The sequence below is a fragment of the Mustela putorius genome, unplaced genomic scaffold (assembly GCF_011764305.1).
Source record: "Mustela putorius furo isolate JIRA1106 unplaced genomic scaffold, ASM1176430v1.1 tig00000139_pilon_pilon_pilon, whole genome shotgun sequence".
Taxonomy (NCBI): Eukaryota; Metazoa; Chordata; class Mammalia; order Carnivora; family Mustelidae; genus Mustela; species Mustela putorius.
In genome coordinates, this window is record NW_025421293.1 from 7,859,779 (window position 1) to 7,885,561 (window position 25,783).

Here is a 25,783-nt window from a genome sequence, read left to right on the forward strand (position 1 = left end):
CCGGGTTCGCTGCCCTACACACTTCTCTGGGCCCCGGTTCTTGACCTCAGCAAACCCTAGCCTCTGGGCCTCCACCTTCCCACTGGCTGACCCGTCCTTCCTGCCCGCCCCCGCCCTGCCTCCCCCCCCCCCCGCCCTGGGCTCTCTCTAGGAGGCCCCGAGCTAATCAGGCTGATGATCACCCAGGTCCAATTCCACTTTCTCTGGCTACGAGACGCAGTAAATTTCCTTCACTGCTTGGCTCCCCAGCGAGCCCTGCCTCTTGTCAGGCAGCCGCCAGCTCCCCCCGCCTGCTGTATCCTCACAGATGAACCAGGCCTGCCCAGCCCGGGGGTGAGATCTAAGCGCCAGAGTCACACCGCCCTCAGCAGCAAAATGCAACTGTCACGTCTTCCCAAGCCAGTGAAATCTCTGCGGATCTAAATGCCTTAGTGTTTTCCAAACGTCTGTACTAGAATCTGCCTGCAAGAGAGCTGAGCCCTGGAGAATGCCTTGGAAAATTATTTCCAAGGGTGGAATAGTGGCATTAGTCTTAGCTTCTCATCAGGGAATGGCCCTTCCAGTGTCCAGACCCATTTCACACTTGCCCCACCGCCAGGGTCTTTGGATGGCTGGAAGTGACTCGGAAAGACCCAGAGAAGGCCACAGAGAGAGACCGGGATCTCCTATAGATTCCAGAACCCAGGGCCCTCTGCTGCCTTTCTTCCTGTCTTGATCTCCTCCAGAGAGGGAAAGGCTTAGTTAGCCATGACAGGGAAGGAGAAAACCAGGATGTATGAGAGGCCGTGGTGTGCACAGTCTGAGCTAAATTCTCCGGCTCTAGAGTGTGTTTTCCAGGGCACCCGGCTTGCTCAGTCTGAGAGGCATGCAGCCCTTGATCTCAGGGGTCACGAGTTTGAGCCCCACGTTGGGTGGAGAGATTGTCTCTTAAAAAAAAAAAAAAAAAAGGTGCTTTCCATAGGACTAGAAAATGTTTTTTTAAAAAAAAAAATCAGCTGAGTAAATTTGAAGATCTAATTGACTTAAGTCAATGATTCAGAGCTGGGCTGCATCCCATCTGGCAAGCAGAAAGGTGCTTCTGAGGAGCTATTCAAAATGGAAGGCTTCTGTAGGCAGAAGGGGACAGAAAAAGGAAGTTTCTAACAAAGAGTGGATTGTTTCAGGCAAGGTCACCCACACTTGCGGGAAGAACAGGGGTCTGTCCGGCCGATCACCTCCCCAGTGCAGATCAGAGAGTTCCAGATTGGCCAGTTAAAGGTCATAGTCCTGGGAGAGGCTAACACCGCAATTACGCAATTACGGTAGGCGCTAAGTCTTCGTTTGACAGGGGCTTAGCACAAGTGACTCCATTTGGGGCTTGTTTTTCTTTTCTTTTTTTTCCTTTGTCAACAGACATAAGCGTGTACGAAGCAATCAGAGAACATGAATCCCATTATGTCATGTTGACCCGAGCCGGAAGGACAGCTTTGTGAAAATGAGTCTTGATTCGGTTAAGTTTAACGGGCATTAATAGCGTCTTTGATGTGCAAGGCACTGTGTTAGGCACTCGGGGGTGGGGGGGATGGAGGGGAACAAAGCCACATCCTCCCCCTTTGGGGACAGATATGTCGGGAAAATTATGAGGATGACGGAGGTATGCACAACAGTGTGAAGGTGCGATGGACTGTGTCTGTGTCCCCTCGAAATGCGTATGTGGGAGCCCCCCCTCCTTCCCCACCGTGTGACAGTGTTTGGAGGCAGGGAGTCTGGGAGGTAGCAGTTAGGTGAGGCCTTGATGATGGGGCACCGATCTGATGGGATTAGTGCCCTCCTAAGAGGAGACACCAGAGAGCTTGCTTTTTTTGTGACCTGCCCCCTCCCCGGTGTACTGTGTGTGTGTGTGTGTGTGTGTGAACAGAAAAGCACTCATGTGAGCACACAAGAGGTAGGCCGGTCTGCAAACCAAGAAGAGATTCCCTCAGCAGAACATGATCTCGCTGGCACCCGGATCTTGGACTTCCAGCCTCTAGAATGGTGAGAAAATTAGCGTCTGCAGTTTAAGGCACCCAGTGTTGGCATTTTGTTATGGCAACCCACACGGACGAAGACAGGGAGGCACAGATGGGAGAGGTTGTGAAGGGTTCTATCACGGGGGGCTTCCCGGAGGAGGTGAAGTTGGTGTTGCAAGATGAGTCAGGTTCTACAGAGGAAGGTGTGAAAGGGCATTGCAGGCTGAAGCAGCAGCCACAGAGTGGCATTTCATCTGTCCATGCGGTGAGGTCGTAGAGCTCCTGGAGGTGAGGGAGGGATGGTTCTAGGGAACTTGAAGACACTGAGGAGCATGGATCTGGCTTTACTACGAGGGTGGGAGCATCCGGGTTCTTGAGCAGGTGAACAGCACAACTGGGAAGGAGCCGCTGGCTGCGCAGGAGGGAGGAAGGACTGGCAGGAGGGGAGGCCCAGGGGCATCAGCCATGGCGCCGACCAGGCTACGGACTGGGCCAGAGGTGATGCCTAAAGACCCACAAGTCAGGGCAAGAGTGGCCCCCAAGGGTAGTGGTAGGACGTGGAACCATGTAACTGTGGGGGCGATGCCGGCGGCCAAAGATGAGCCTGGAGGGCTGGTTCCCAAGTTCCTTTTTGCCTTTAAGCCCCCAACAGCCCCTCTTCTTCACACCCGGTGTTCCCAGCCCCAGTCTTCTTTCATGCATCTCTGTGCCCTTGTGTTTCTGCAAGATGACAGAGCCTGCGTTTCATCTGCCCCCAGTCCAGCCGATGGCTCTCCTATGGCTGCACGACGAGAGGAAGGGGAGGGAAGGGGCACTGGGGAGAGAACTGTGAGGGCGATGCTGATGGAGCCGTAACCAACGTTCCTTCCTGCCTGCCGAGAAACTTCTATGTGCCAGGCTTTGTTCCACGCACTCTACAGGCATTAATCTGGTTAGTCCCGAGAGTGGCCCCGCAGGGAGGGCGCGTAACTCATGGTCAAGAACACAGGCTTGATGGCCAGACTCCCTGGTCTGTAACTCCTCTTTCACGCTGACTACACGACCTTGGGCAAGTGACGGGGCGTGACCTGGCCTTGACCCCTTCCTCTGTACAATGGGGATAATGACCGTTCCCACTTCATAGGGTCCTAGGAATAAATGCGTTCAAAAGAGTATACAATGGTGACATGGTGATGGGCGCGAAGGGAGTGGTCAGTTTTTTCAGATAAGAGAACTGAGGTCCAGAGAGAAGTTACTTTCCCAGGTTCGCTCAGGCAGTAAGTTGGACCCAGACCAGCCTGCTTGTCCACGAAGCAGATGTGACAAGAGCAGGAAGGAGTTGAGGTGGATAATGTGGTTCTAGATGGGATACAGGGTCTCGGTTCTTTTAAACGGTCCCTCCCATGACCATGGACGCCTTGGCCTGTGTGAAGCAGGAAGCAGGTCTGAAAAGGAAGACAGCTGGATTCTGCCCGGGCTATAAAATGAATGTCTGTGCCCCCACCCAACACCCTCACACAAATTCATAGGTTTAAACCTAATCTCCAAGGTGATGATGCTAGCAGGAGGGCGGGGGAGGGGGACACTTGGGAGTTGATTAGGTTGTGAGGACGGAGCCCTTCTGAGTGGGATCAGTGCCCTTACAGAAGACCCCAGAGAGCTCCCTCACTCCTTTTGCCCTGCCAGGACACAACAAAGAGCTGTCTGTGCATCAGGAACCCAATCTGTCAGCACCTTGATCTTGGCCTCTAGAATTGTGAGAAATAAATGTGTGTTGTTTACAAGCCACCGAGCCAAATGGACTAAGCCCGGTTTTAAGAGCTGGGGATTTCGATGGCTTTCTGATTGGGGGTTGGGGGAGGTGGGGGTGGGGAGGAACCAAGAGGGGGATGGTGGGGGGGTGCCGACTGGTGCCTGCAGCTGCTCCGAGTGACCGTGAGGGGGCAGCAGAGGCTAGGCTCTGTTTTCAGCTTAAGGTTTAAATGGGGTCTCCTGTGGGAGACACCATCCAGAACAAACTAAGTCCTGAGCTGCGTGGCCCGAATCACGATCAAGCACCCTGAACATGTGAAGTGGGACAGCAGTAAGGGGACTTTAGGAAGAACCTAGTCCTTTCGCAGCAAAAGGCGAGTTTGAGTCTGAATGATCAAATATGCTTTTTCCCCAGATTTAACACAGCGCGTGGATTAGAAAGCTGGAAATAAGACCCAGGACTCCATCTCTGCAAATCTACGGGAAGAAACACAAGCCCATTTCCAGAAGAAGAAGCAAATCCACCACACCCTGCATCCTGAGGGAGAGGAGGTGAGAGAGCTTTGCAGGGGAAAAACAGGGGCCAGTGTAGGGTATCAACTGCAGAAAGGACTGGGAACCATGCAAAATTTAATGAATTTGCTTTCACTGTTTTTAGTTATTAGAAATATATATTATTATATTGACTAATAAAAAATCAGAATGGACAGATAAATATTAGAACTTTAAAAATACTTATAATCCTATATTTCAAAGAAACTGAATGGTTTAAAGCATTTTCCATGAAAATGAAGTACAATAAATCCTACAAGACATTCTGTATAATGTAGAGTCCTGTGTTTGAGCTGTCGTTGACGTAAGGGGTGGGTTGGACGCTGTCCTTGGTGCTGAAGTGGGGTGGGCAGGAGGGGTGCCTCGCCTGAGATCATAACAAGCCCATCGGAGTTTCCATGGTTTCCTGTTTGTGAGTTTCCCAGCGCTATACTCTCCCCTCTTCCTCCTTGGTATGGCTTTTGTTTTTCATCCAGTTCCATGAATGCTCTCAATGGGGAAAAGTTCCACCAGGCTTGGCCAAAGTGAGCTCTGCTCACTCTCACACCCCACAGCTCCATGTGGGAGCTGCCTTAAATCGACGTCATCATCACCTGAGGCCTCTGAATTCTGATCTGGAAAGAGAGACAGAACCAGGTGAGGGCTAGGCTTATAAGGAACCTGGGATTTGGAAACATAAGTGTTGGGACTGGGGAAGTGCTCAGCTTAGAGTCTAGAACAAATCAACTGTCTCCCCCCACCACCAACTTAACTCTCAACTTCGGTAGCTTTAAAGGCATTCTAGTGAGGGAGTGTGTCTTTGCCCCAAGGCTTTCCCTAGGGAGTACAGTGCCTGAAGCCAACACACTCCTTCCGAAGTGGGAATACTATGAGCTCATTTCTTCAGCCCTGGAACATTCATCCAGTTGGAATGAAATCAAGGTCGCAACAATGAGTGGTCACCTCTTGCCAAGTGACCAATCTTGGTCTCAGTCCTAGTGAGACATCCTGACTTTATGTACCTCCTGAGGTGGTGCAGTAGCTTTATTTTTCCATGACGGATGTTTAACAGAAACATCTAAGCTGGGGCTAATCAAGCCTCTAGGCCTAACTGCCAGTTCACAGGAAGAACAGAGGCTTGAGGGACAGCATGGGGAAATAATCAGACTCAAAATGTGGGACGTTCCTTAAGACAATCATCCTAGACTCTTAAAAAAAAAAAACAATAAATGTAAAAGGTAGGAATCGGTTCTAGATTAAAAAGACCAACGTGACGCAACAAAAGTCAGTGTGTGAAATTTGTTCATATTCCAAAAACTAGTAATCGCTCTTGGATTCATTGGAAAAATGGATACGGGGTGATACTGTGCAATTATCATCAACTTGTTGGGAATGCTAATGGTATTTGGGGTGTGTACCGAAGTGTTTTATGACTTCTATCATTTTATCAAATGTCATAATGTTTGCAACTGACTGCCAGGTGTTCCAGCAAAGTTTGATGAGAATGTGTATCATAGTTGTACACGCTGTGCCGTAAGACGAAAACGTGGCAGCACGTTAAACACTGGGGATTTAGGTGGGGTGTTCAGTGCACCACTATTCTGACTTTTATGTGGGTTTGAAAAGTAAAACAGTTAAGGGGCGCCTGGGCGGCTCAGTGGGTTAAAGCCTCTGCCTTCGGCTCGGGTCATGATCCCAGGGTCCTGGGATCGAGCCCCACATTGGGCTCTCTGCTCAGCTGGGAGCCTGTTTCCCTCTCTCTGCCTGCCTCTCTGCCTACTTGTGATCGCTGTCTGTCAAATAAATGAATAAAATCTTTAAACTGTTTTCCTTTTCCTTTTTTTTTTTTTTAAATTAACTAAGTTGGCCATCACGACCTACTTGACATGGAAAGAAATTTCTGCACCTAGAGCCCCAGGGGTCTCGGGCAGGTCGACCCCACCTTGCTGCTTAGTTCCTTCTCCTCCCCCTGCTGCCACCCCAAGTTACTGCTCACTTCCCGGCAAGGCACACCTAGATGTCACCTGGACGAGCAAACCGTAAACACAACTTTGCTTTCCTCAAGGGCCCCCCGTGGTAGGAGAGGACACGGGGCCTCAGTGCAGAGGGAGGCGAGCGTCTCACCTGGGTTTCCGAGTCTATGTGGTCCAGGGAGGGCTGGAAGTTGCTATAGATGGAGTCCAAGTGCACGGAGTCGTCTCGATCTGGAGGGAAGGGAGCCCATGGAAGCGGCCGGTTAGAAGACAAGCCCCCGTCTCTCCCTCTGACGTCACCCGCCTCAGGGCCAGAATTTCTTTGTGTACTTCCCCATGCTTTTGCCTTCGTCCTGGCTCTGCCTTCCATGCACAGGAAACCGCCAGTTTTTTTTTTTTTTTTTAATTCCCTCTTTTAGCTGGAGTGTTTAACCCACGTATAATTGTCGTTGTTGATGGGGCAGATTATGGTCTCCCTTATTTTATGCTTCCTGTCTGTCACCCCTTTCCTGATCATCTGTTCCCCCTTTCTTGCTTTTTGGTGGGTTCACGAAAATGGTCTCCTCATTCTACATTTCGCTTCTTTGGAATGTAAAGACTCGATCTGTAGGAATTTTAACACGGACATTTAACCTGACAAAATGTGCAGTTCGCCACTTGGCGGAGAGGGAAATCACTGCTCGGTGAGCCCCCCCACTGCCAGGTGGGGCCTGTGCGTGTCCACACAGGCAGGTTTGAGTGCTGGAGAAATCTAGCCCATCGGCAACCTCGCGTCCCCCCGTGGTCGTGATCCAGGGCCTAACGGAAGCCACGGGTGGAAATAGGGGTACAGATGTGGAACCCACTGTTTTAGAGATGAAAATACTGTTCTCTCTGCTCTTTTACGTCTTCCCATGTCCTCTCATGTGTGTCTCCACACTTTGAGACATTTTGAGCGCACTGAGGACTTCCAGTACCTTCATTGATGTCAAAGCCAATGTTTCGGAAGGTTCCAGGTGTGGGCCGTCCGTCTTCTTCATGCCACATGTACAACTGAGACACTCTAGACTTTTGCCTGTTGACAGAAACACCAGAGAGATTCCACGATGATCAGGGAACCAGGATTTGGGGCCTGGTTGGGTCCCTCTTAGCTCCCCCAGTGTCTACCCCGAGGACCAGTGAGTGAAGGCAGAGGGACCAGAAAAGGAGCGGGAGCTGGAGGCCAGAGGAGGAGGCGGCAGCGGCGACTCACCTTCTCAGCTCCCTCTTGGAACGGAACATGAATATGGAGAGAACACCCAGCACGAGGAGCAGGACGGCGCCGGCTGCCCCCACGAGCCCGTACACCAGGCTCTTCTGGGTGCTGAACTCACAGGTTTCCCCACTGTACCAGTGGGTGTCCGTGGTCAAGCAGCTGAGAGGGACAGAGGGGGCAGATGGAGGGGCATTCTGAGTGAGAGGCAGCCGACAGCCACAGTCTCCCTGCCTCAGATCTGGCCCCGAGCCCGTGGGAGCTTGATGAGGAGAAGGTGAGGGTGACCTCGCTGGGGCGCAGAGCCCGGAGGGGGCAGGCAGAGGCCAAGTCCAGCTTCCACGGCGCAGGCCTCAGAGAGGCCTGGGACTCAGCCCAGTACTTTTAGGTTGTGCGGCCCAGGATCTAGAGCAGTCAGCCCCGCTCTCGTGTTGCCCTGGGCTGTACCCAGGAACTGGAGACCCCAATGGCAACCTTCTTATCCGCCACCAACCGTCATGTTCTCAGCCTCTCCCTTTCCATCGGGAAAAGCAAATCCCTTCCGGGATCCCCAGCACACACTGTGCCTCCGAAACCGCCCTCCCCTCCCTGGAGACACCCTTCCTAAGCCCTGTTCCTCTCCTCCCCACACCAACCCGCAAAAATCCTCCTTCTGGAAACCTGCCCAGGACCTGAACAGCAACTCAGGCCTTTGCACATGGGCCACTCCTTCCCCCTGGTCTCTCTCTGGTTTTGTTTGAGTAGCCAGGGCCTGCGGCTGGTCTTTTACAGGCTTTCTGCCCTCCCCGTGGGGATGGGCTGCCTTCTCATTGCTTTGGCCACGGACTCTCCCCCTGGAAACCGGGCTCTACCTCCCCACCTGACTGGGAGTTTCCCGAAGCTGAGGCTTTCCTTCTGCTTCCCCAGAGCTGGTCCCAGTCCTGACTCCACTGCACAAGCCCCGGGGAGGGCCCCGTCCTGGACCTGGCCTCGGGGTTCCGGCGACACTCAAGGGAGGCCAGGACCCACTAGGTCCCTGGGCCTGGAGGCGGGGTCCCGGAGGGCCGGGGACACTCACAAGCACCGAGGGCCGCTGCGCTCCAGCTGGCACTTCCCGAAGTTGCAGTCCAGGGAGGTGTTGAAGCCGGGCATGCAGCGGGTGATGCAGTACGGCTTCTCCTCCTTGTATGCCAGGAAGAAGTAGGCGGCGTAGTCTTTCCCAGCCCTCTCCTGGCATTCCTCTGCGGGGCGCGGAGGAGTTGCGGTGACCAGGCCGCCAGGCACCTGTGTGCCTCCCCCGACCCACCCGGGAGCGCCACCTCCCCACCCCCCACTCCCTGCCCCTCCCCCGCGCTGGTCACCTACTTTCAGGGTTGTAATCAACTATAAAACTTTGCACCTTGGTGGCAGTGTTGTTGTAACACAGTATACCTGTGGAAGGAAAAACATAGAGCCCGTTGAAGCAAACTCCTTTAGTGGGGGCAGTGGAGCGAGGAGTGAGGCTGTTAGGACAGTCCCGCACATGGGAAGGACAGCCTCGAGCCCTGCTCCCCAGAACAATGACCCTCGAAGGGCCCCCACACCACTGAGCCCCCGAAAGATCCCGCAGGACCCCTTCCAGCCGCTCCCTCCCTCCCTAGGAATTTACTTGAGCAGCTATTATTTCTGCTGATTTGCTCCGTGGTTACTTTCTGGATTTTTTCCGTCACTTGCTCGGTGACCTTCGAGAAAACTTCCTTGTATTCTGGGGTGAAGTTGGTCTTCAGGAGGACTTCATGTTCCACCACAATACTGCCGGCCCTGAGGAGAGAAAAGGATGTCCGTGAGCAGCCTTCCAGGTCATAACAGACACTCGCTTCTCTGACCCCTTGTCCCGGGCACGATATGCCCTTTGCCCCGACGGGAAGGCAGAGCTGGGGGAGGGCGGTTGAAATGACCCCCCCGGGTTCCCTGGGTGAAGGCTCATTCCAGGCACAGTGCTAGGCACTTCCCCATAGGCCTCACACCACGACTTGCGCCTAAGGGGACTGTCTCAAAGGTTAGCGTCTAGGCAGCCCTGTGTGGAAGTCTCAGGAAGGCTCAAGGGCAAAGATGCACAGAGGGACAGGGCCACAGGAGATGGTCCTCACGGTGCCATCAGATGCGTTCCAGCAGGGGACTGGGCCGCTGCTGGCAAGGGGTCCTTAAGACGTAGGAGGACACCGGGGACTCACAGGAGTCACGAGTTGCTGGGGGGAGGGCTGCAGAAGGTCTGTGAGCCTCTTAAGAGTGCACAAATTAAAAAAAAGGAAAGGGTGCACAGATTGGAAGCTCATATGTGCGTATTTTCTACTCATAAACACTTCCATCAATTCTAAAACGAATCTCTGACACCTAGAAAGTTAAAATTTTAGCCAGCAGTCTCTTCCGACTCTCTGCTTAGGAGCTAGGAGCAGCCGGAGGCAAGGCCACCAAGAAAGCGTGGCTTCAGACACGCTCACAGCTTCCAGCGGCTTCTTTCTGTCGTCCCCTCGCTCCACATCCCCGGAGCGGTCCATCTTCTGCGCGTGCAGAGCAGGGTCGGGAATGCCGGGAAGTCGACGAACGTCTAGCCCCTACTCTAGAACGCCAACCGCTCCTCGCGCGCGCGCGTGGGGGTGGGGATCCACGGCACCCCAAGAATGAGCTGTTTGCCTTTAAAAATTCAGCAACAAGTCCAGCTTCCCGTGCTTATAATTCCAGATTCCTAAATCATGGAAGCCAAAAGCACTCTTTTGCCTTTGCTTTCTCCTTTCCACTACATTCAGAGGCTCAAACATAAACAGAAGACTGGGGGAAGGGGGCAATACTCCTGAGCAACGCGAGGGGTAGGACCATCCAGGATAACAGAGTTAAACGAGAGAATGATGATACTCATGTAACATACACGATCGTGGAATTCAAATAGCCTGTAGAGTAACGAGTTAGAGGGGACCAGGGCAACGTGGAGCTCAAGGCCATCTTTCCCTAGAAGGACAAGGGGGTCAAGAAAGCCATGTTGGATGGGACGCCTGGGTGGCTCAGTTGGTTGCACGACTGCCTTCGGCTCAGGTCATGATCCCGGAGTCCCGGGATCGAGTCCCGCATCGGGCTCCCAGCTCCATGGGGAGTCTGCTTCTCCCTCTGACCTCCTCTTTGCTCATGCTCTCTCTCACCGTCTCTCTCTCAAATACATAAATAAATAAAATCTTAAAAAAAAAAAAAGAAAGAAAGCCATGTTGGGGGCGCCTGGGTGGCTCAGTGGGTTAAAGCCTCTGCCTTCGGCTCGGGTCATGATCCCGCGGTCCTGGGATCAAACCCCGCATCGGGCTCTCTGCTCAGCGGGGAGCCTGCTTCCCCTCCCTCTCTCTCTGCCTGCCTCTCTACCTACGTGTGATCTCTGTCTGTCAAATAAATAAATAAAATCTTAAAAAAAAAAAAAAAAAGCCGAGGCTGATAACTGGGCCGAAATTCTGCAGGGCGGGAGGCAGAATCCTGTGGGCGGGGGGGGGGGGCGGTGGAAGTTAACACCGGCCAGCTGTGGTCTCCGACACATTTTCCCTGGGGTTTCCTCCCAGGCTAAGTTACTGGGCTTCATCTCTGAAGACAAGTGCGGTGTCCACCACACAAGCTGTAGCCTGCAGGGCTTCTCGTGTATCAGCGTCTTCAGCGTAAGAGGACCTGGGCGTGAGGCCGCGCCCTCCCACCCCATCAGTGACCCCCCCCAGGCAACCCAGTGCCCGTCTCTGGGTCTCTGTCTCTTCATCTGCTGGCCTCTCCCACAGGGTGGTTAGGAGCTTCCAAATTGGAAAATATACATGAAACCGTAATTGTTGGAGTGTGTTACGGGCTGAATTGTGTTCCCCCAAAATCCGTGTGTTGAGGCCCTAATCCCCGGTCCCTCAGGACGCATCTGTATTTGGGGACAGGGTCTTTACAGATGCAAATAAGTTAAAATGAGCCTGTTGGGGTAGGTCTTAATCCAGTCTGAGTGGTGTCCTTGTAAGAAGAGGAAATTTGGGGTGGGGGGCGCCCGGCTGGATCAGTTGGAAAAGTGTGTGACTCTTGATCTCAGGTCATGAGTTCGAGCCCCATGCTGAGTGAAGAGATTGTCAAAAAAACAAAAACAACAACAACAAAAAAACTTAAAAGAAAAAAGGAGAAGACACGGAAATTCAGTCACACAAAGACACACAAGGCACATGCTTGAATAGAAAAAAAGCTGTAAGGATCCAGCAAGAAGACGGTTGTCTACAGGCAAGAGAGAGACTCAGAAGAAACCCAACCCACCAAACACCTTGATCGTAAACTTCCAGCCTCCAGAACCATGAGAAATAAATTTCCAATGCTTGAGCCACCCAGTCTGCGGCATTTTGTTATGGGAGCCCTAGTCAGCTAACCTAGGGGCAGAGAACAGCCGTCTTTGTGACTGTGACTGCTGCTTCCACTGCAAAGACTTTCTTCCCGGGAGGGGAGCCCTGGATACTTACGACAGCTTTGTGATGTTGACCCCTTGATACTCAGGGATTCCGGAATAAACTTTGTCCATCTGAAAGGCAAAGAGATCACCGTGTCATCGCAGAGGTCCCAACTTGGAGCCCGCCCGTCTTTCCCCAGGAGCTCGGGAAAGCAGACGGCGGGCGGACGTGCTGCACCTCGCACTCCCTGTCCCGTGCTGGCAGTGGCACACGGTCCCGGTGGGTCGGGCCCTCCTCAGAGACCAGCCTCGCCGCGGGGGGCCCCCACTGCCCTTTCATGGAACCTTGCGTTGTCTTCCCACAAGCTCTCTGGCAAGCCCTGAGGAAAGGAGTGAGCTGAGAAACTCACAGACCTCTAACATGGGAACAGCCCTCACCGGCTTTCTTCACCTCCAGAGACGACTCCGGGAGAGCTGAGTGGCCCGCGGGGACCTGCATTCCCAGGCTCACCTCCTTTGTGAATATCGCACTGAAGTTCTGGAATTTTTCAGAATCCCGGTCTTCTAGATCTTTGGAGTACTCCATACTGGTCACTGTCACGGTCATTTCCATCTGGGCAGAGACAGTCTGCGGCGGAGAGTCTAAGGGGGTCGGACAGAAGCACCGCTCACTGAGGATGGAGCCCCCTCCTGCCCTTGAGCGCCCTCCCAAGGAGACCCACACCTCCAGCAATTCTGCCCTGGGCAGGGAAGTGGCCTGGGTCCAGCACCCACGACCCCCACTCAGGTCCCACCAGGGCGCCCCCGGAGGGTGGGGAGCACACAGCACTCCTCATGGCTTTGGGGTTGAGCCCAGGGGATCTCGGGTCCTACATTCTCCATGAGAACGCCACACACTTTTTGTTTTCTCCTCCATCACTCGCTCACTCGTCTCAAGTGTATTTTATGGTAAAATTCTGTATCAGGTTGTGTTTGGTTCCAAACCCATTCTTCTTGCTTTATTCATTTTTTTCCCGTTTCACCTTTCCTACCATTGAGTAAAATGGTTGCCCCCGGAAGAGGCCATGTTCCTGGGCATGTAGAAGGGCAGGAAGAGAGGCCCAGCGCCGGGGAGAGCGGGGCCCTGTGGTCTTACTCACTTATCTCAATGCTCGAGACCACCTCCTCGCACTTCGGCCCCTGGTAGAGGCTGGTGCACACACACTTGATTCCGTCCCACGAGCCGCCATTATAGCACTTTGGGACCTTGGTCTGGCACTGGTCTCCTTGGAAGCCGTTGGGGCAAATACAGGCCTGCCCGTTCCATGTCCCTCCATTTAAGCAGGTCCCTGAAAGGGACAAGGCCCCGGTTACCCACACGTATTTGCACAACACTTCAGGCTCGCAACACATTCTCGCAAGCAACGCCTAGTCTGATACTCTCGTGAGACCCTGGGGTGGACGGGACAGTTAGGGCCATTCCCACTTTAGAGATGGGACAAGTGAAGTGGAGAGAAGCTTAGACACCTCCCCGAGGCTCCGTGTGGAGACCAGACTTGACCTGGTCTTGGAGAATTTCTGTATGATTTCCTTTAGCCCCGGAAAGAAAGGGACAGGAAACCAAGTGTTGTCAGGAGTGAGGGGACAACACAGTCAAGGCTGAGGAATAGAAAAAAAGAAACAGAAACTCGGAGTACCCAGAGGGGCTTGACCAGTCTGGATCCCAGCAAGCCTGAGAACGAGTACGTCATCGTCTCTCCAACACCTGCTTCAGAAGAGCTCATACGGGAAACTGTTGGCCATCCTGACTATTCCTGATTCCTCTTTATTTTCTGGGATGTGGCGTTTGAGGGAGGAGGTGTAACCTCCCTCAACCTGCCTGGAAAAGTGACAGCTCTGCTCCCTTTGGCTTTTCCTTTTCTTTTTCTTTTTTTTCTCTCTCTTTTTTAAAGATTTTATTTACTTATTTGCCAGAGAGGGAGAGCGAGCACAAGCAGGGGGCGGGACAGGCAGGGGGAGAAGCAGGTTCCCCGCTGAGCAAGGAGCCTGAGGCAGGACTCCATCTCAGGACTCGGGGATCATGACCTGAGTGAAGGCAGATGCTCAACTGGCTGAGCACCCCCAGACATCCCTCCCTTTGGCTTTTCTTGAAAAGAGCTATACCTGCACTAACTAGTGTTCCAGGTGTGTTTGATCTAGGGAGCCACATGAGATAAGCACCTACTCTAGCAGACCAGCCCCACCTCGGCCTCCTGGTCTACTCCACTCCTCCCAGATACAGAGTGTGTGGGCCACACCCATGACCCATGACCGTCAGGTCACACAGCCTCTAGTGAACAGGCCTTTGATCCAAGACACTGAGGAAGAATGAAAGAGTCGAGTCAAGAGTGCCCTCCTGGTGACACGATAAAAATCCACGAATCCAAATCAGCCTCTCTCTCACTCTCTCTGATGTGTGATACCGAAGATGTCCGGATCTTTTGTGCTCAGCAGCAAAAGCAACTATTGGGGTGTGTGACTTGTTGCCCAAGGGTCTACGGGGAAAGCCAAACTCCAGGGATTAAGAGGAAGATGAAGGGAGACTGTCTGCCCTCAGACAGGTGATCAGCACCAGCTGTGGACCTGGCGGTCATGCATTCACTACTGGACCCCTGTGGGACTTCCTAGGGATGCAAGGTCCAGACCTCCCCTCCAAGAACGCTCAGTACCTCCCCCTGACAACCAGAGAGTTTAACATGACGATGCCACACTGGAAAGACCAAAGAACGAAGCCACATAAAATAAAGGCCAGGAAAAGAACTCGCCAGAGGAAAAATTCCCAAGTGCTGAGAAAATGCAGTAGCCAGATGCTGAAGAAATTCATCTTCCTTAATTCAAGACAGGATTGCGAAGTGCCCCAGACAGACACAGACCGTATCTCTCTGGGCATATCTATGGTTCATCTAAACAAGTAAATGTCTTCAAGTGTTTTAACTAGTCTGTTTTTCTTAATGTATGGCAAATTTCCTCTCTCGCTTTGATAATACATCTCACAAATACAAAAGAATATTCTATAATATATGTGGTATATTATATATTATATAATGAGAGTATGTTTTTTTAAAGATGTTATTTATTTATTTCACAAATAGATCACAAGTAGGCAGAGAGGCAGGCAGAGAGAGAGAGAGAGGAGGAAGCAGGCTCCCCGCTGAACAGAGAGCCCGACGTGGGGCTCAACCCTAGGACCGTAGGATCATGCCTGAGCCGAAGGCAGAGGCTTTAACCCACTGAGCCACCCAGGCACCCCGTGACAGTATGTTTTAATGGTAGGTATGGACTGGGGCAGGTATCATCCTACCCAGAGCAAAGAAGTTGAGTTGAAGCTATAGAGACAGAGATAGACAGGGAGGCTTCAGGATATGAAAACACTCAAGGACACAGAGCAGAGCTCAGAGCTGATAAAAGTGAAACTACGTGGTTTCTATAGTGCATGAACAGCAAATAAGAAAAAATAAGTGAATGACAGCAGAGAGATAGAGGTTAACAGCACAGGTGAGTACAACTGGTACACCCTCGTCCAAAAAACAAAACAAAACAAAACAAAAATAAAAGAAACTTGGGACTTTAGCATGAGCAAAATATATGAGAAAAACCCTTAAAAAGAAACAAAATTGAAATGAAGATAAAAATTCATGAGATTATGGGATTTAAAACACAGTGGGACAGTTTCCCAGAGTAAAAAATAAAGAAATGGACTGTGCACACACCTCATTGGGGACTCATGGGGTCCAGGTAAAGAGAGGTAAGCATGTTAAATGACAGAGAAAACCTAGCTCAAGAGACAGAGGACACGACAGAGAAGACAGAGAAAGTGTGACAGCCCAGAAGACATCGGATCTCATGGTAAACAATTAATGGCAAAAGAAGAGTATGAAGGGGAAAATTTGAGAACCCAAGCAGGAAACTGAAAAGAAATGACAGCTGTAAGGGTAAAAAGAGACCGTTTACGGGTAGTGGTTGCAGAAGATGTTGAAGTATGGGTGCTTCTCATTGTACCAGTGGATGAGCTAGTGAATACAGTCGAGGTGACGGAGAATATAAGGCTGGAGGTGCTCCCATTAGAGGGAGTCGGAGTGGTGGGGGTACCTGTGGTGGTGGTGGTTCTTGTGGTGCTACTGGCAGTGGGAGTCAGAGTGGTGGTGGTTCCTGTGGTGGTGGTGGTACCCGTGGTGCTACTGGCAGTGGGAGTCGTAGTGGTGGTGGTTTCTGTGGTGGCGGTGGTTCCCGTGGTGCTACTGGCAGTGGGAGTCGGAGTGGTGGTGGTTCCTACGGTGGTGGTGGTTCCCGTGGTGCTACTGGCAGTGGGAGTCGGACCGGTGATGGTTCCTGTGGTGGTGGTGCTGGTGGTTTCTGTGGTGCTACTGGCAGTGGGAGTCGGAGTGGTGGTGGTTCCTGATGTGGTGGTGGTAAACGTGGTGCTACTGGAAGTGGTAGTCGGAGTGGTGGTGGTTCCTGATGTGGTGGTGGTTACCGTGGTGCTACTGGCAGTGGTAGTCGGAGAGGTGGTGGTTCCTGTGGTGGTGGTGGTTTCTGTGGTGCTACTGGCAGTGGGTGTCGGAGTGGTTGTGCTTCCGGTGGAGGTGGTGGTTCCGGTGGTGCTACTGGCAGTGGCAGTCAGAGAGGTGGTGGTTTCAGTGATCGTGGTGGTTCCCGTGGTGCTACTGGCACTGGGAGTCAGAGTGGTTGTGCTTCCAGTGGAGGTGGTGGTTCCAGTGGTGCTACTCGCAGTGGGAGTCGGAGTGGAGGTGGTTCCTGTGGTTGTGGTGGTTCCGGTGGTGCTACTGGAGGTGGGAGTTGGAGCCATGGTGCTTCCGGTGGTCGTGGTGGATCCCGTGGTGCTACTGGCTGTCGGAGGTAGAGTGGTGGTGGTTCCTGTGATTGTGGTGCTGGTGGTTTCTGTGGTGCTACTGGCCGTGGTAGTCGGAGTGGTTTTTGTTCCTGTGGTGGTGGTAGTTACTGTGGTGCTACTGGCAGTGGGAGTCGGACCGGTGGTGGTTCCTGTGGTGGTGGTGCTGGTGGTTTCTGTGGTGCTACTGGCAGTGGGAGTCGGAGTGGTGGTGGTTCCTGATGTGGTGGTGGTAACCGTGGTGCTACTGGCAGTGGGAGTCGGAGTGGTGGTGGTTCCTGATGTGGTGGTGGTTCCTGTGGTGCTACTGGCAGTGGGAGTCAGAGTGGTGGTGGTTCCTGTGGTGGTGGTGGTTCCCGTGGTGGTGGTGGTTCCCGTGGTGCTACTGGGAGTGGGAGTCGGAGTGGTGGTGCTTCCAGTGGTCATGGTGGTTCCCGTGGTGCTACTGGTGGTGGTAGTCAGAGTGGTGGTGGTTCCTGTGGTGGTGGTGCTGGTGGTTCCCGTGGTGCTACTGGCAGTGGGAGTCGGAGTGGTGGTGGTTACTGATGTGGTGGTGGTAAACGTGGTGCTACTGGCAGTGGTAGTCGGAGTGGTGGTGGTTCCTGTGGTGGTGGTGGTTCCCGTGGTGCCACTGGCAGAGGGAGTCGGAGTGGTGGTGGTTCCTGAGGTGGTGGTGGTTCCCGTGGTCGTGGTGGTTCCCGTGGTGGTGGTGGTTCCCGTGGTGCTACTCGCAGTGGGAGTCAGAGTGGTGGTGGTTCCTGTGGTTGTGGTGGTTCCTGTGGTGGTGGTGATTCCCGAGGTGCTACTGGCAGTGGGAGTCAGAGAGGTGGTGGTTCCTGAGGTGGTGGTGGTTCCCGTGGTGCTACCGGCAGTGGGAGTCGGAGAGGTGGTGGTTCCTGAGGTGGTGGTGGTTCCTGTGGTGGTGGAGGTTTCTGTGGTGCTACTGGTAGTGGGAGTCAGAGCGGTGGTGCTTCCGGTGGAGGTGGTGGTTCCCGTGGTGCTACTGGAGGTGGGAGACGGAGTCGTGTTGGATCCTGTGGTGGCGGTGGTTCCCGTGGTGCTGCTGGAGGTGGGAGACGGAGTCGTGTTGGTTCCTGTGGTGGCGGTGGTTCCCGTGGTGCTACTCGCAGTGGGAGTCGGAGTGGTGGTGCTACCAGAGGTGGTGGTGGTTCCCGTGGTGCTACTGGCAGTGGGAGTCGGAGTGGTGGTGGTTGCTGAGGTGGTGGTGGTTCCCGTGGTGCTACTGGCAGTGGTAGTCGGAGAGGTGGTGGTTTCGGTGGTCGTGGTGGTGCTTCCAGTGGGAGTCGGAGTGGTGGTGGTTTCCGATGTGGTGGTGGTTACCGTGGTGCTACTGGCGGTGGTAGTCAGAGTGGTGGTGGTTCCTGTGGTGGTGGTGCTGGTGGTTTCTGTGGTGCTACTGGCAGTGGGAGACGGAGTGGTTGTGGTTCCTCTGGTGGTGGTGGTTCCCGTGGTGCCACTGGCAGTGGGAGAGGGAGTGGTGGTGGTTTCTGTGGTGGCTGTGGTTCCCGTGGTGCTACTCGTAGTGAGAGTCGGAGTGGTTTTGGTTTCTGTGGTGGTGGTGGTTCCCGTGGTGCTAGTGGCAGTGGGAGTCGGAGTGGTGGTGGTTCCTGTGGTTGTGGTGGTTCCCGTGGTGCTACTGGCAGTGGGAGTCGGAGTGGTGGTGGTTCCTGTGATGGCGGTGGTTCCCGTGGTGCTACTGGCAGTGGGAGTTGGAGTGGTGGTGGTTCCAGAGGTGGTGGTAGTTCCCGTGGGGCTACTGGCAGTGGTAGTCGGAGAGGTGGTGGTTTCGAGGTTCGTGGTGGTGCTTCCAGTGGGAGTCGGAGTGGTGGTGGTTTCCGATGTGGTGGTGGGTACCGTGGTGCTACTGGCGGTGGTAGTCGGAGTGGTGGTGGTTCCTGTGGTGGTGGTGCTGGTGGTTTCTGCGGTGCTACTGGCAGTGGGAGTCAGAGTGGTGGTGGTTCCTGTGGTGGTGGTGGTTCCCGAGGTGCTACTGGCAGTGGGAGTCGGAGTGGTGTTTGTTCCTGTGGTGGTGGTAGTTACCATGGTGCTACTGGCAGTGGTAGTCGGGGTACTGGTGGTTCCCGATGTGGGTGTGGTAACCGTGGTGCTACTGGCAGTGGTAGTCGGAGTGGTGGTGGTTCCTGATGTGGAAGTTGTTACCGTGGTGCTACTGGGGGTGGTAGTCGGAGAGGTGGTGGTTCCTGTGGTGGTGGTGGTTTCTGTAGTGCTACTGGTAGTGGGAGTCAGAGTGGTGGTGCTTCCGGTGGAGGTGGTGGTTCCCGTGGTGCTACTCGCCGTGGGAGTCGGAGTGTTGGTGGTTCCTGTGGTGGTTGTGGTTCCCGTGGTGCTACTGGAGGTGGGAGACGGATTGGTGGTGGTTCCTGTGGTGGCGGTGGTTCCCGTGGTGCTACTCGCAGTGGGAGTCGGAGTGGTGGTGCTACCAGAGGTGATGGTGGTTCCCGTGGTGCTACTGGCAGTGGGAGTCGGAGTGGTGGTGGTTCCTGAGTTGGTGGTGGTTCCCATGGTGCTACTGGCAGTGGTAGTCGGGGAGGTGGTGGATTCGGTGGTCGTGGTGGTTCTTCCAGTGGGAGTCGGAGTGCTGGTGGTTTCCGATGTGGTGGTGGTTACCGTGGTGCTACTGGCGGTGGTAGTCAGAGTGGTGGTGGTTCCTATGGTGGTGGTGGTTCCCGTGGTGCTACTTGCAGTGGGATACAGAGTGGTGGTGGTTCCTGTGGTGGTGGGGGTTCCCGTGGTGCTACTGGCAGTGGTAGTCGGAGAGGTGGTGGTTCCTGTGGTGGTTGTGGTTTCTGTGGTGCTACTGGCAGTGGTAGTCGGAGTGGTGGTGCTTCTGGTGGTGGTGGTCGTTCCCGTGGTGGTGGTGGTTCCTGTGGTGCTACTGACAGTGGGAGTCGGAGTGGTGTTTGTTCCTGTGGTGGTGGTGGTTATCATGGTGCTACTGGCAGTGGTAGTCGGAGTAGTGGTGGTTCCTGATGTGGGTGTGGTAACCATGGTGCTACTGGCAGTGGTAGTCGGAGTGGTGGTGGTTCCTGATGTGGGTGTGCTTACCGTGGTGCTACTGGGGGTGGTAGTCGGAGAGGTGGTGGTTCCTGTGGTGGTGGTGGCTTCTGTGGTGCTACTGGTAGTGGGAGTCGGAGTGGTGGTGCTTCCGGTGGAGGTGGTGGTTCCTGTGGTGCTACTGGCAGTGGTAGTCGGAGTGGTGGTGGTTCCTGATGTGGTGGTGGTTACCGTGGTGCTACTGGCAGTGGTAGTCGGAGAGGTGGTGGTTCCTGTGGTGGTGGTGGTTTCTGTGGTGCTACTGGCAGTGGTAGTCGGAGTGGTGGTGGTTTCGGTGGTTGTGGTGGTTCCCGTGGTGCTACTGGCAGTGGTAGTCGGAGATGTGGTGGTTCCTGTGGTGGCGGTCGTTCCCATGGTGCTACTGGCAGTGGTAGTCGGAGTGGTGGTGGTTTCGGTGGTTGTGGTGGTTCCCGTGGTGGTGGTGGCTTCTGTGGTGCTACTGGTAGTGGGAGTCGGAGTGGTGGTGCTTCCGGTGGAGGTGGTGGTTCCTGTGGTGCTACTGGCAGTGGTAGTCGGAGTGGTGGTGGTTCCTGATGTGGTGGTGGTTACCGTGGTGCTACTGGCAGTGGTAGTCGGAGAGGTGGTGGTTCCTGTGGTGGTGGTGGTTCCCGTGGTGCTACTGGAGGTGGGAGACGGATTGGTGGTGGTTCCTGTGGTGGCGGTGGTTCCCGTGGTGCTACTGGCGGTGGTAGTCGGAGTGGTGGTGGTTCCTGTGGTGCTACTGGCAGTGGGAGTCAGAGTGGTGGTGGTTCCTGTGGTGGTGATGCTGGTGGTTTCTGTGGTGCTACTGGCAGTGGTAGTCGGAGTGGTGGTGCTTCCGGTGTTCGTGGTGGTTCCTGTGGTGCTACTGGATGTCGGAGGCAGAGATGTGGTGGTTCCTGTGATGGTGGTGCTGGTGGTTTCTGTGGTGCTACTGGTAGTGGGTGTCGGAGTGGTGGTGGTTCCCGTGGTGCTAATGGCAGTGGGAGTCGGAGTGTTGTTTGTTCCTGTGGTGGTGGTGGTTACCATGGTGCTACTGGCAGTGGTAGTCGGAGTGGTGGTGGTTCCTGATGTGGTGGTGGTTACCATGGTGCTACTGGCAGTGGTAGTCGGAGAGGTGGTTGTTCCTGTGGTCGTTGTGGTTTCTGTGGTGCTACTGGCAGTGGTAGTCGGAGTGGTGGTGGTTCCTGATGTGGTGGTGGTTCCCGTGGTGCTACTGGCAGTGGTAGTTGGAGTGGTGTTTGTTCCTGTGGTGGTGGTGGTTACCATGGTGCTACTGGCAGTGGTAGTCGGAGTGGTGTTTGTTCCTGTGGTGGTGGTGGTTACCATGGTGCTACTGGCAGTGGTAGTCGGAGTAGTGGTGGTTCCTGATGTGGGTGTGGTAACCATGGTGCTACTGGCAGTGGTAGTCGGAGTAGTGGTGGTTCCTGATGTGGTGGTGGTTACCGTGGTGCTACTGGCAGTGGTAGTCGGAGAGGTGGTGGTTCCGGTGGTGGTGGTGGTTTCTGTGGTGCTACTGGCAGTGGTAGTCGGAGTGGTGGTGGTTTCGGTGGTTGTGGTCTTTCCCGTGGTGCTACTGGCAGTTGTAGTCGGAGTGGTGGTGGTTTCGGTGGTTGTGGTGGTTCCCATGGTGCTACTGGCAGTGGTAGTCGGGGAGGTGGTCGTTTCGGTGGTCGTGGTGGTGCTTCCAGTGGGAGTCGGAGTGGTGGTGGTTTCTGATGTGGTGGTGGTTACCGTGGTGCTACTGGCGGTGGTAGTCGGAGTGGTGGTGGTGCTGGTGGTTGCGCTGGTGCTACTGGCAGTGGGAGACGTGGTGGTGGTGGTTCCTGTGGTGGTGGTGGTTCCCGTGGTGCTACTGACAGTGGTAGTCGGAGTGGTGGTGGTTCCTGATGTGGAAGTTGTTACCGTGGTGCTACTGGGGGTGGTATTCGGAGAGATGGTGGTTCCTGTGGTTGTGGTGGTTTCTGTGGTGCTACTGGTAGTGGGAGTCGGAGTGGTGGTGCTTCCGGTGGAGGTGGTGGTTCCCGTGGTGCTACTCGCCATGGGAGTCGGAGTGGTGGTGGTTTCTGTGGTGCTGGTGGTTCCCGTGGTGCTACTGGAGGTGGGAGACGGATTGGTGGTCGTTCCTGTGGTGGCGGTGGTTCCCGTGGTGCTACTGGCGGTGGTAGTCGGAGTGGTGGTGGTTCCTGTGGTGCTACTGGCAGTGGGAGTCAGAGTGGTGGTGGTTCCTGTGGTGGTGATGCTGGTGGTTTCTGTGGTGCTACTGGCAGTGGTAGTCGGAGTGGTGGTGCTTCCAGTGTTCGTGGTGGTTCCTGTGGTGCTACTGGATGTCGGAGGCGGAGATGTGGTGGTTCCTGTGATGGTGGTGCTGGTGGTTTCTGTGGTGCTACTGGTAGTGGGTGTCGGAGTGGTGGTGGTTCCCGTGGTGCTAATGGCAGTGGGAGTCGGAGTGTTGTTTGTTCCTGTGGTGGTGGTGGTTACCATGGTGCTACTGGCAGTGGTAGTCGGAGTAGCGGTGGTTCCCGATGTGGGTGTGGTAACCTTGGTGCTACTGGCAGTGGTAGTCGGAGTGGTGGTGGTTCCTGATGTGGTGGTGGTTACCATGGTGCTACTGGCAGTGGTAGTCGGAGAGGTGGTGGTTCCTGTGGTGGTTGTGGTTTCTGTGGTGCTACTGGCAGTGGTAGTCGGAGTGGTGGTGGTTCCTGATGTGGTGGTGGTTTCTGTGGTGCTACTGGCAGTGGTAGTCGGAGTGGTGGTGGTTTCGGTGGTTGTGGTCTTTCCCGTGGTGCTACTGGCAGTGGTAGTCGGAGTGGTGGTCGTTTCGGTGGTTGTGGTGGTTCCCGTGGTGCTACTGGCAGTGGTAGTCGGGGAGGTGGTCGTTTCGGTGGTCGTGGTGGTGCTTCCAGTGGGAGTCGGAGTGGTGGTGGTTTCTGATGTGGTGGTGGTTACCGTGGTGCTACTGGCGGTGGTAGTCGGAGTGGTGGTGGTGCTGGTGGTTGCGCTGGTGCTACTGGCAGTGGGAGACGGAGTGGTGGTGGTTCCTGTGGTGGTGGTGGTTCCCGTGGTGCTACTGACAGTGGTAGTCGGAGTGGTGGTGGTTCCTGTTGTGGAAGTTGTTACCGTGGTGCTACTGGGGGTGGTAGTCGGAGAGGTGGTGGTTCCTGTGGTTGTGGTGGTTTCTGTGGTGCTACTGGTAGTGGGAGTCGGAGTGGTGGTGCTTCCGGTGGAGGTGGTGGTTCCCGTGGTGCTACTCGCCATGGGAGTCGGAGTGGTGGTGGTTTCTGTGGTGGTGGTGGTTCCTGTGGTGCTACTGGAGGTGGGAGACGGATTGGTGGTGGTTCCTGTGGTGGCGGTGGTTCCCGTGGTGCTACTGGCGGTGGTAGTCGGAGTGGTGGTGGTTCCTGTGGTGCTACTGGTAGTGGGAGTCAGAGTGGTGGTGGTTCCTGTGGTGGTGATGCTGGTGGTTTCTGTGGTGCTACTGGCAGTGGTAGTCGGAGTGGTGGTGCTTCCGGTGTTCGTGGTGGTTCCTGTGGTGCTACTGGATGTCGGAGGCGGAGATGTGGTGGTTCCTGTGATGGTGGTGCTGGTGGTTTCTGTGGTGCTACTGGTAGTGGGTGTCGGAGTGGTGGTGGTTCCCGTGGTGCTAATGGCAGTGGGAGTCGGAGTGTTGTTTGTTCCTGTGGTGGTGGTGGTTACCATGGTGCTACTGGCAGTGGTAGTCGGAGTAGCGGTGGTTCCCAATGTGGGTGTGGTAACCGTGGTGCTACTGGCAGTGGTAGTCGGAGTGGTGGTGGTTCCTGATGTGGTGGTGGTTACCATGGTGCTACTGGCAGTGGTAGTCGGAGAGGTGGTGGTTCCTGTGGTGGTTGTGGTTTCTGTGGTGCTACTGGCAGTGGTAGTCGGAGTGGTGGTGGTTCCTGATGTGGTGGTGGTTCCCGTGGTGCTACTGGCAGTGGTAGTCGGAGTGGTGTTTGTTCCTGTGGTGGTGGTGGTTACCATGGTGCTACTGGCAGTGGTAGTCGGAGTAGTGGTGGTTCCTGATGTGGGTGTGGTAACCATGGTGCTACTGGCAGTGGTAGTCGGAGTAGTGGTGGTTCCTGATGTGGTGGTGGTTACCGTGGTGCTACTGGCAGTGGTAGTCAGAGAGGCGGTGGTTCCGGTGGTGGTGGTGGTTTCTGTGGTGCTACTGGCAGTGGTAGTCGGAGTGGTGGTGGTTTCGGTGGTTGTGGTCTTTCCCGTGGTGCTACTGGCAGTTGTAGTCGGAGTGGTGGTGGTTTCGGTGGTTGTGGTGGTTCCCGTGGTGCTACTGGCAGTGGGAGTCGGAGTGGTGTTTGTTCCTGTGGTGGTGGTGGTTACCATGGTGCTACTGGCAGTGGTAGTCGGAGAGGTGGTGGTTCCGGTGGTGGTGGTGGTTTCTGTGGTGCTACTGGCAGTGGTAGTCGGAGTGGTGGTGGTTTCGGTGGTTGTGGTCTTTCCCGTGGTGCTACTGGCAGTTGTAGTCGGAGTGGTGGTGGTTTCGGTGGTTGTGGTGGTTCCCATGGTGCTACTGGCAGTGGTAGTCGGGGAGGTGGTCGTTTCGGTGGTCGTGGTGGTGCTTCCAGTGGGAGTCGGAGTGGTGGTGGTTTCTGATGTGGTGGTGGTTACCGTGGTGCTACTGGCGGTGGTAGTCGGAGTGGTGGTGGTGCTGGTGGTTGCGCTGGTGCTACTGGCAGTGGGAGACGTGGTGGTGGTGGTTCCTGTGGTGGTGGTGGTTCCCGTGGTGCTACTGACAGTGGTAGTCGGAGTGGTGGTGGTTCCTGATGTGGAAGTTGTTACCGTGGTGCTACTGGGGGTGGTATTCGGAGAGATGGTGGTTCCTGTGGTTGTGGTGGTTTCTGTGGTGCTACTGGTAGTGGGAGTCGGAGTGGTGGTGCTTCCGGTGGAGGTGGTGGTTCCCGTGGTGCTACTCGCCATGGGAGTCGGAGTGGTGGTGGTTTCTGTGGTGCTGGTGGTTCCCGTGGTGCTACTGGAGGTGGGAGACGGATTGGTGGTCGTTCCTGTGGTGGCGGTGGTTCCCGTGGTGCTACTGGCGGTGGTAGTCGGAGTGGTGGTGGTTCCTGTGGTGCTACTGGCAGTGGGAGTCAGAGTGGTGGTGGTTCCTGTGGTGGTGATGCTGGTGGTTTCTGTGGTGCTACTGGCAGTGGTAGTCGGAGTGGTGGTGCTTCCAGTGTTCGTGGTGGTTCCTGTGGTGCTACTGGATGTCGGAGGCGGAGATGTGGTGGTTCCTGTGATGGTGGTGCTGGTGGTTTCTGTGGTGCTACTGGTAGTGGGTGTCGGAGTGGTGGTGGTTCCCGTGGTGCTAATGGCAGTGGGAGTCGGAGTGTTGTTTGTTCCTGTGGTGGTGGTGGTTACCATGGTGCTACTGGCAGTGGTAGTCGGAGTAGCGGTGGTTCCCGATGTGGGTGTGGTAACCTTGGTGCTACTGGCAGTGGTAGTCGGAGTGGTGGGTGGTTCCTGATGTGGTGGTGGTTACCATGGTGCTACTGGCAGTGGTAGTCGGAGAGGTGGTGGTTCCTGTGGTGGTTGTGGTTTCTGTGGTGCTACTGGCAGTGGTAGTCGGAGTGGTGGTGGTTCCTGATGTGGTGGTGGTTTCTGTGGTGCTACTGGCAGTGGTAGTCGGAGTGGTGGTGGTTTCGGTGGTTGTGGTCGTTCCCGTGGTGCTACTGGCAGTGGTAGTCGGAGTGGAGTGGGTCGTTTCGGTGGTTGTGGTGGTTCCCGTGGTGCTACTGGCAGTGGTAGTCGGGGAGGTGGTCGTTTCGGTGGTCGTGGTGGTGCTTCCAGTGGGAGTCGGAGTGGTGGTGGTTTCTGATGTGGTGGTGGTTACCGTGGTGCTACTGGCGGTGGTAGTCGGAGTGGTGGTGGTGCTGGTGGTTGCGCTGGTGCTACTGGCAGTGGGAGACGGAGTGGTGGTGGTTCCTGTGGTGGTGGTGGTTCCCGTGGTGCTACTGACAGTGG

General features: G+C 55.0%; 1 protein-coding gene across 1 annotated transcript; it reads right to left on the reverse strand.

Annotated features, from left to right (window-relative positions):
- Nucleotides 1-4,436: 4,436 nt before the first annotated feature.
- On the reverse strand, nt 4,437-25,739 carry MUC17 (mucin 17, cell surface associated; the record flags this gene model as incomplete). The annotated part of the gene is made up of 14 exons (XM_045074869.1): nt 4,437-4,885; nt 6,375-6,454; nt 7,180-7,277; nt 7,455-7,616; nt 8,512-8,674; nt 8,799-8,864; nt 9,082-9,233; nt 11,921-11,979; nt 12,359-12,489; nt 12,987-13,175; nt 15,955-22,417; nt 22,532-23,638; nt 23,687-25,282; nt 25,497-25,739. Coding segments are annotated over 14 exons (10,551 nt in total), but the record flags the coding sequence as incomplete, so codon positions are not given.
- Between the last annotated feature and the right edge of the window lie 44 nt (nt 25,740-25,783).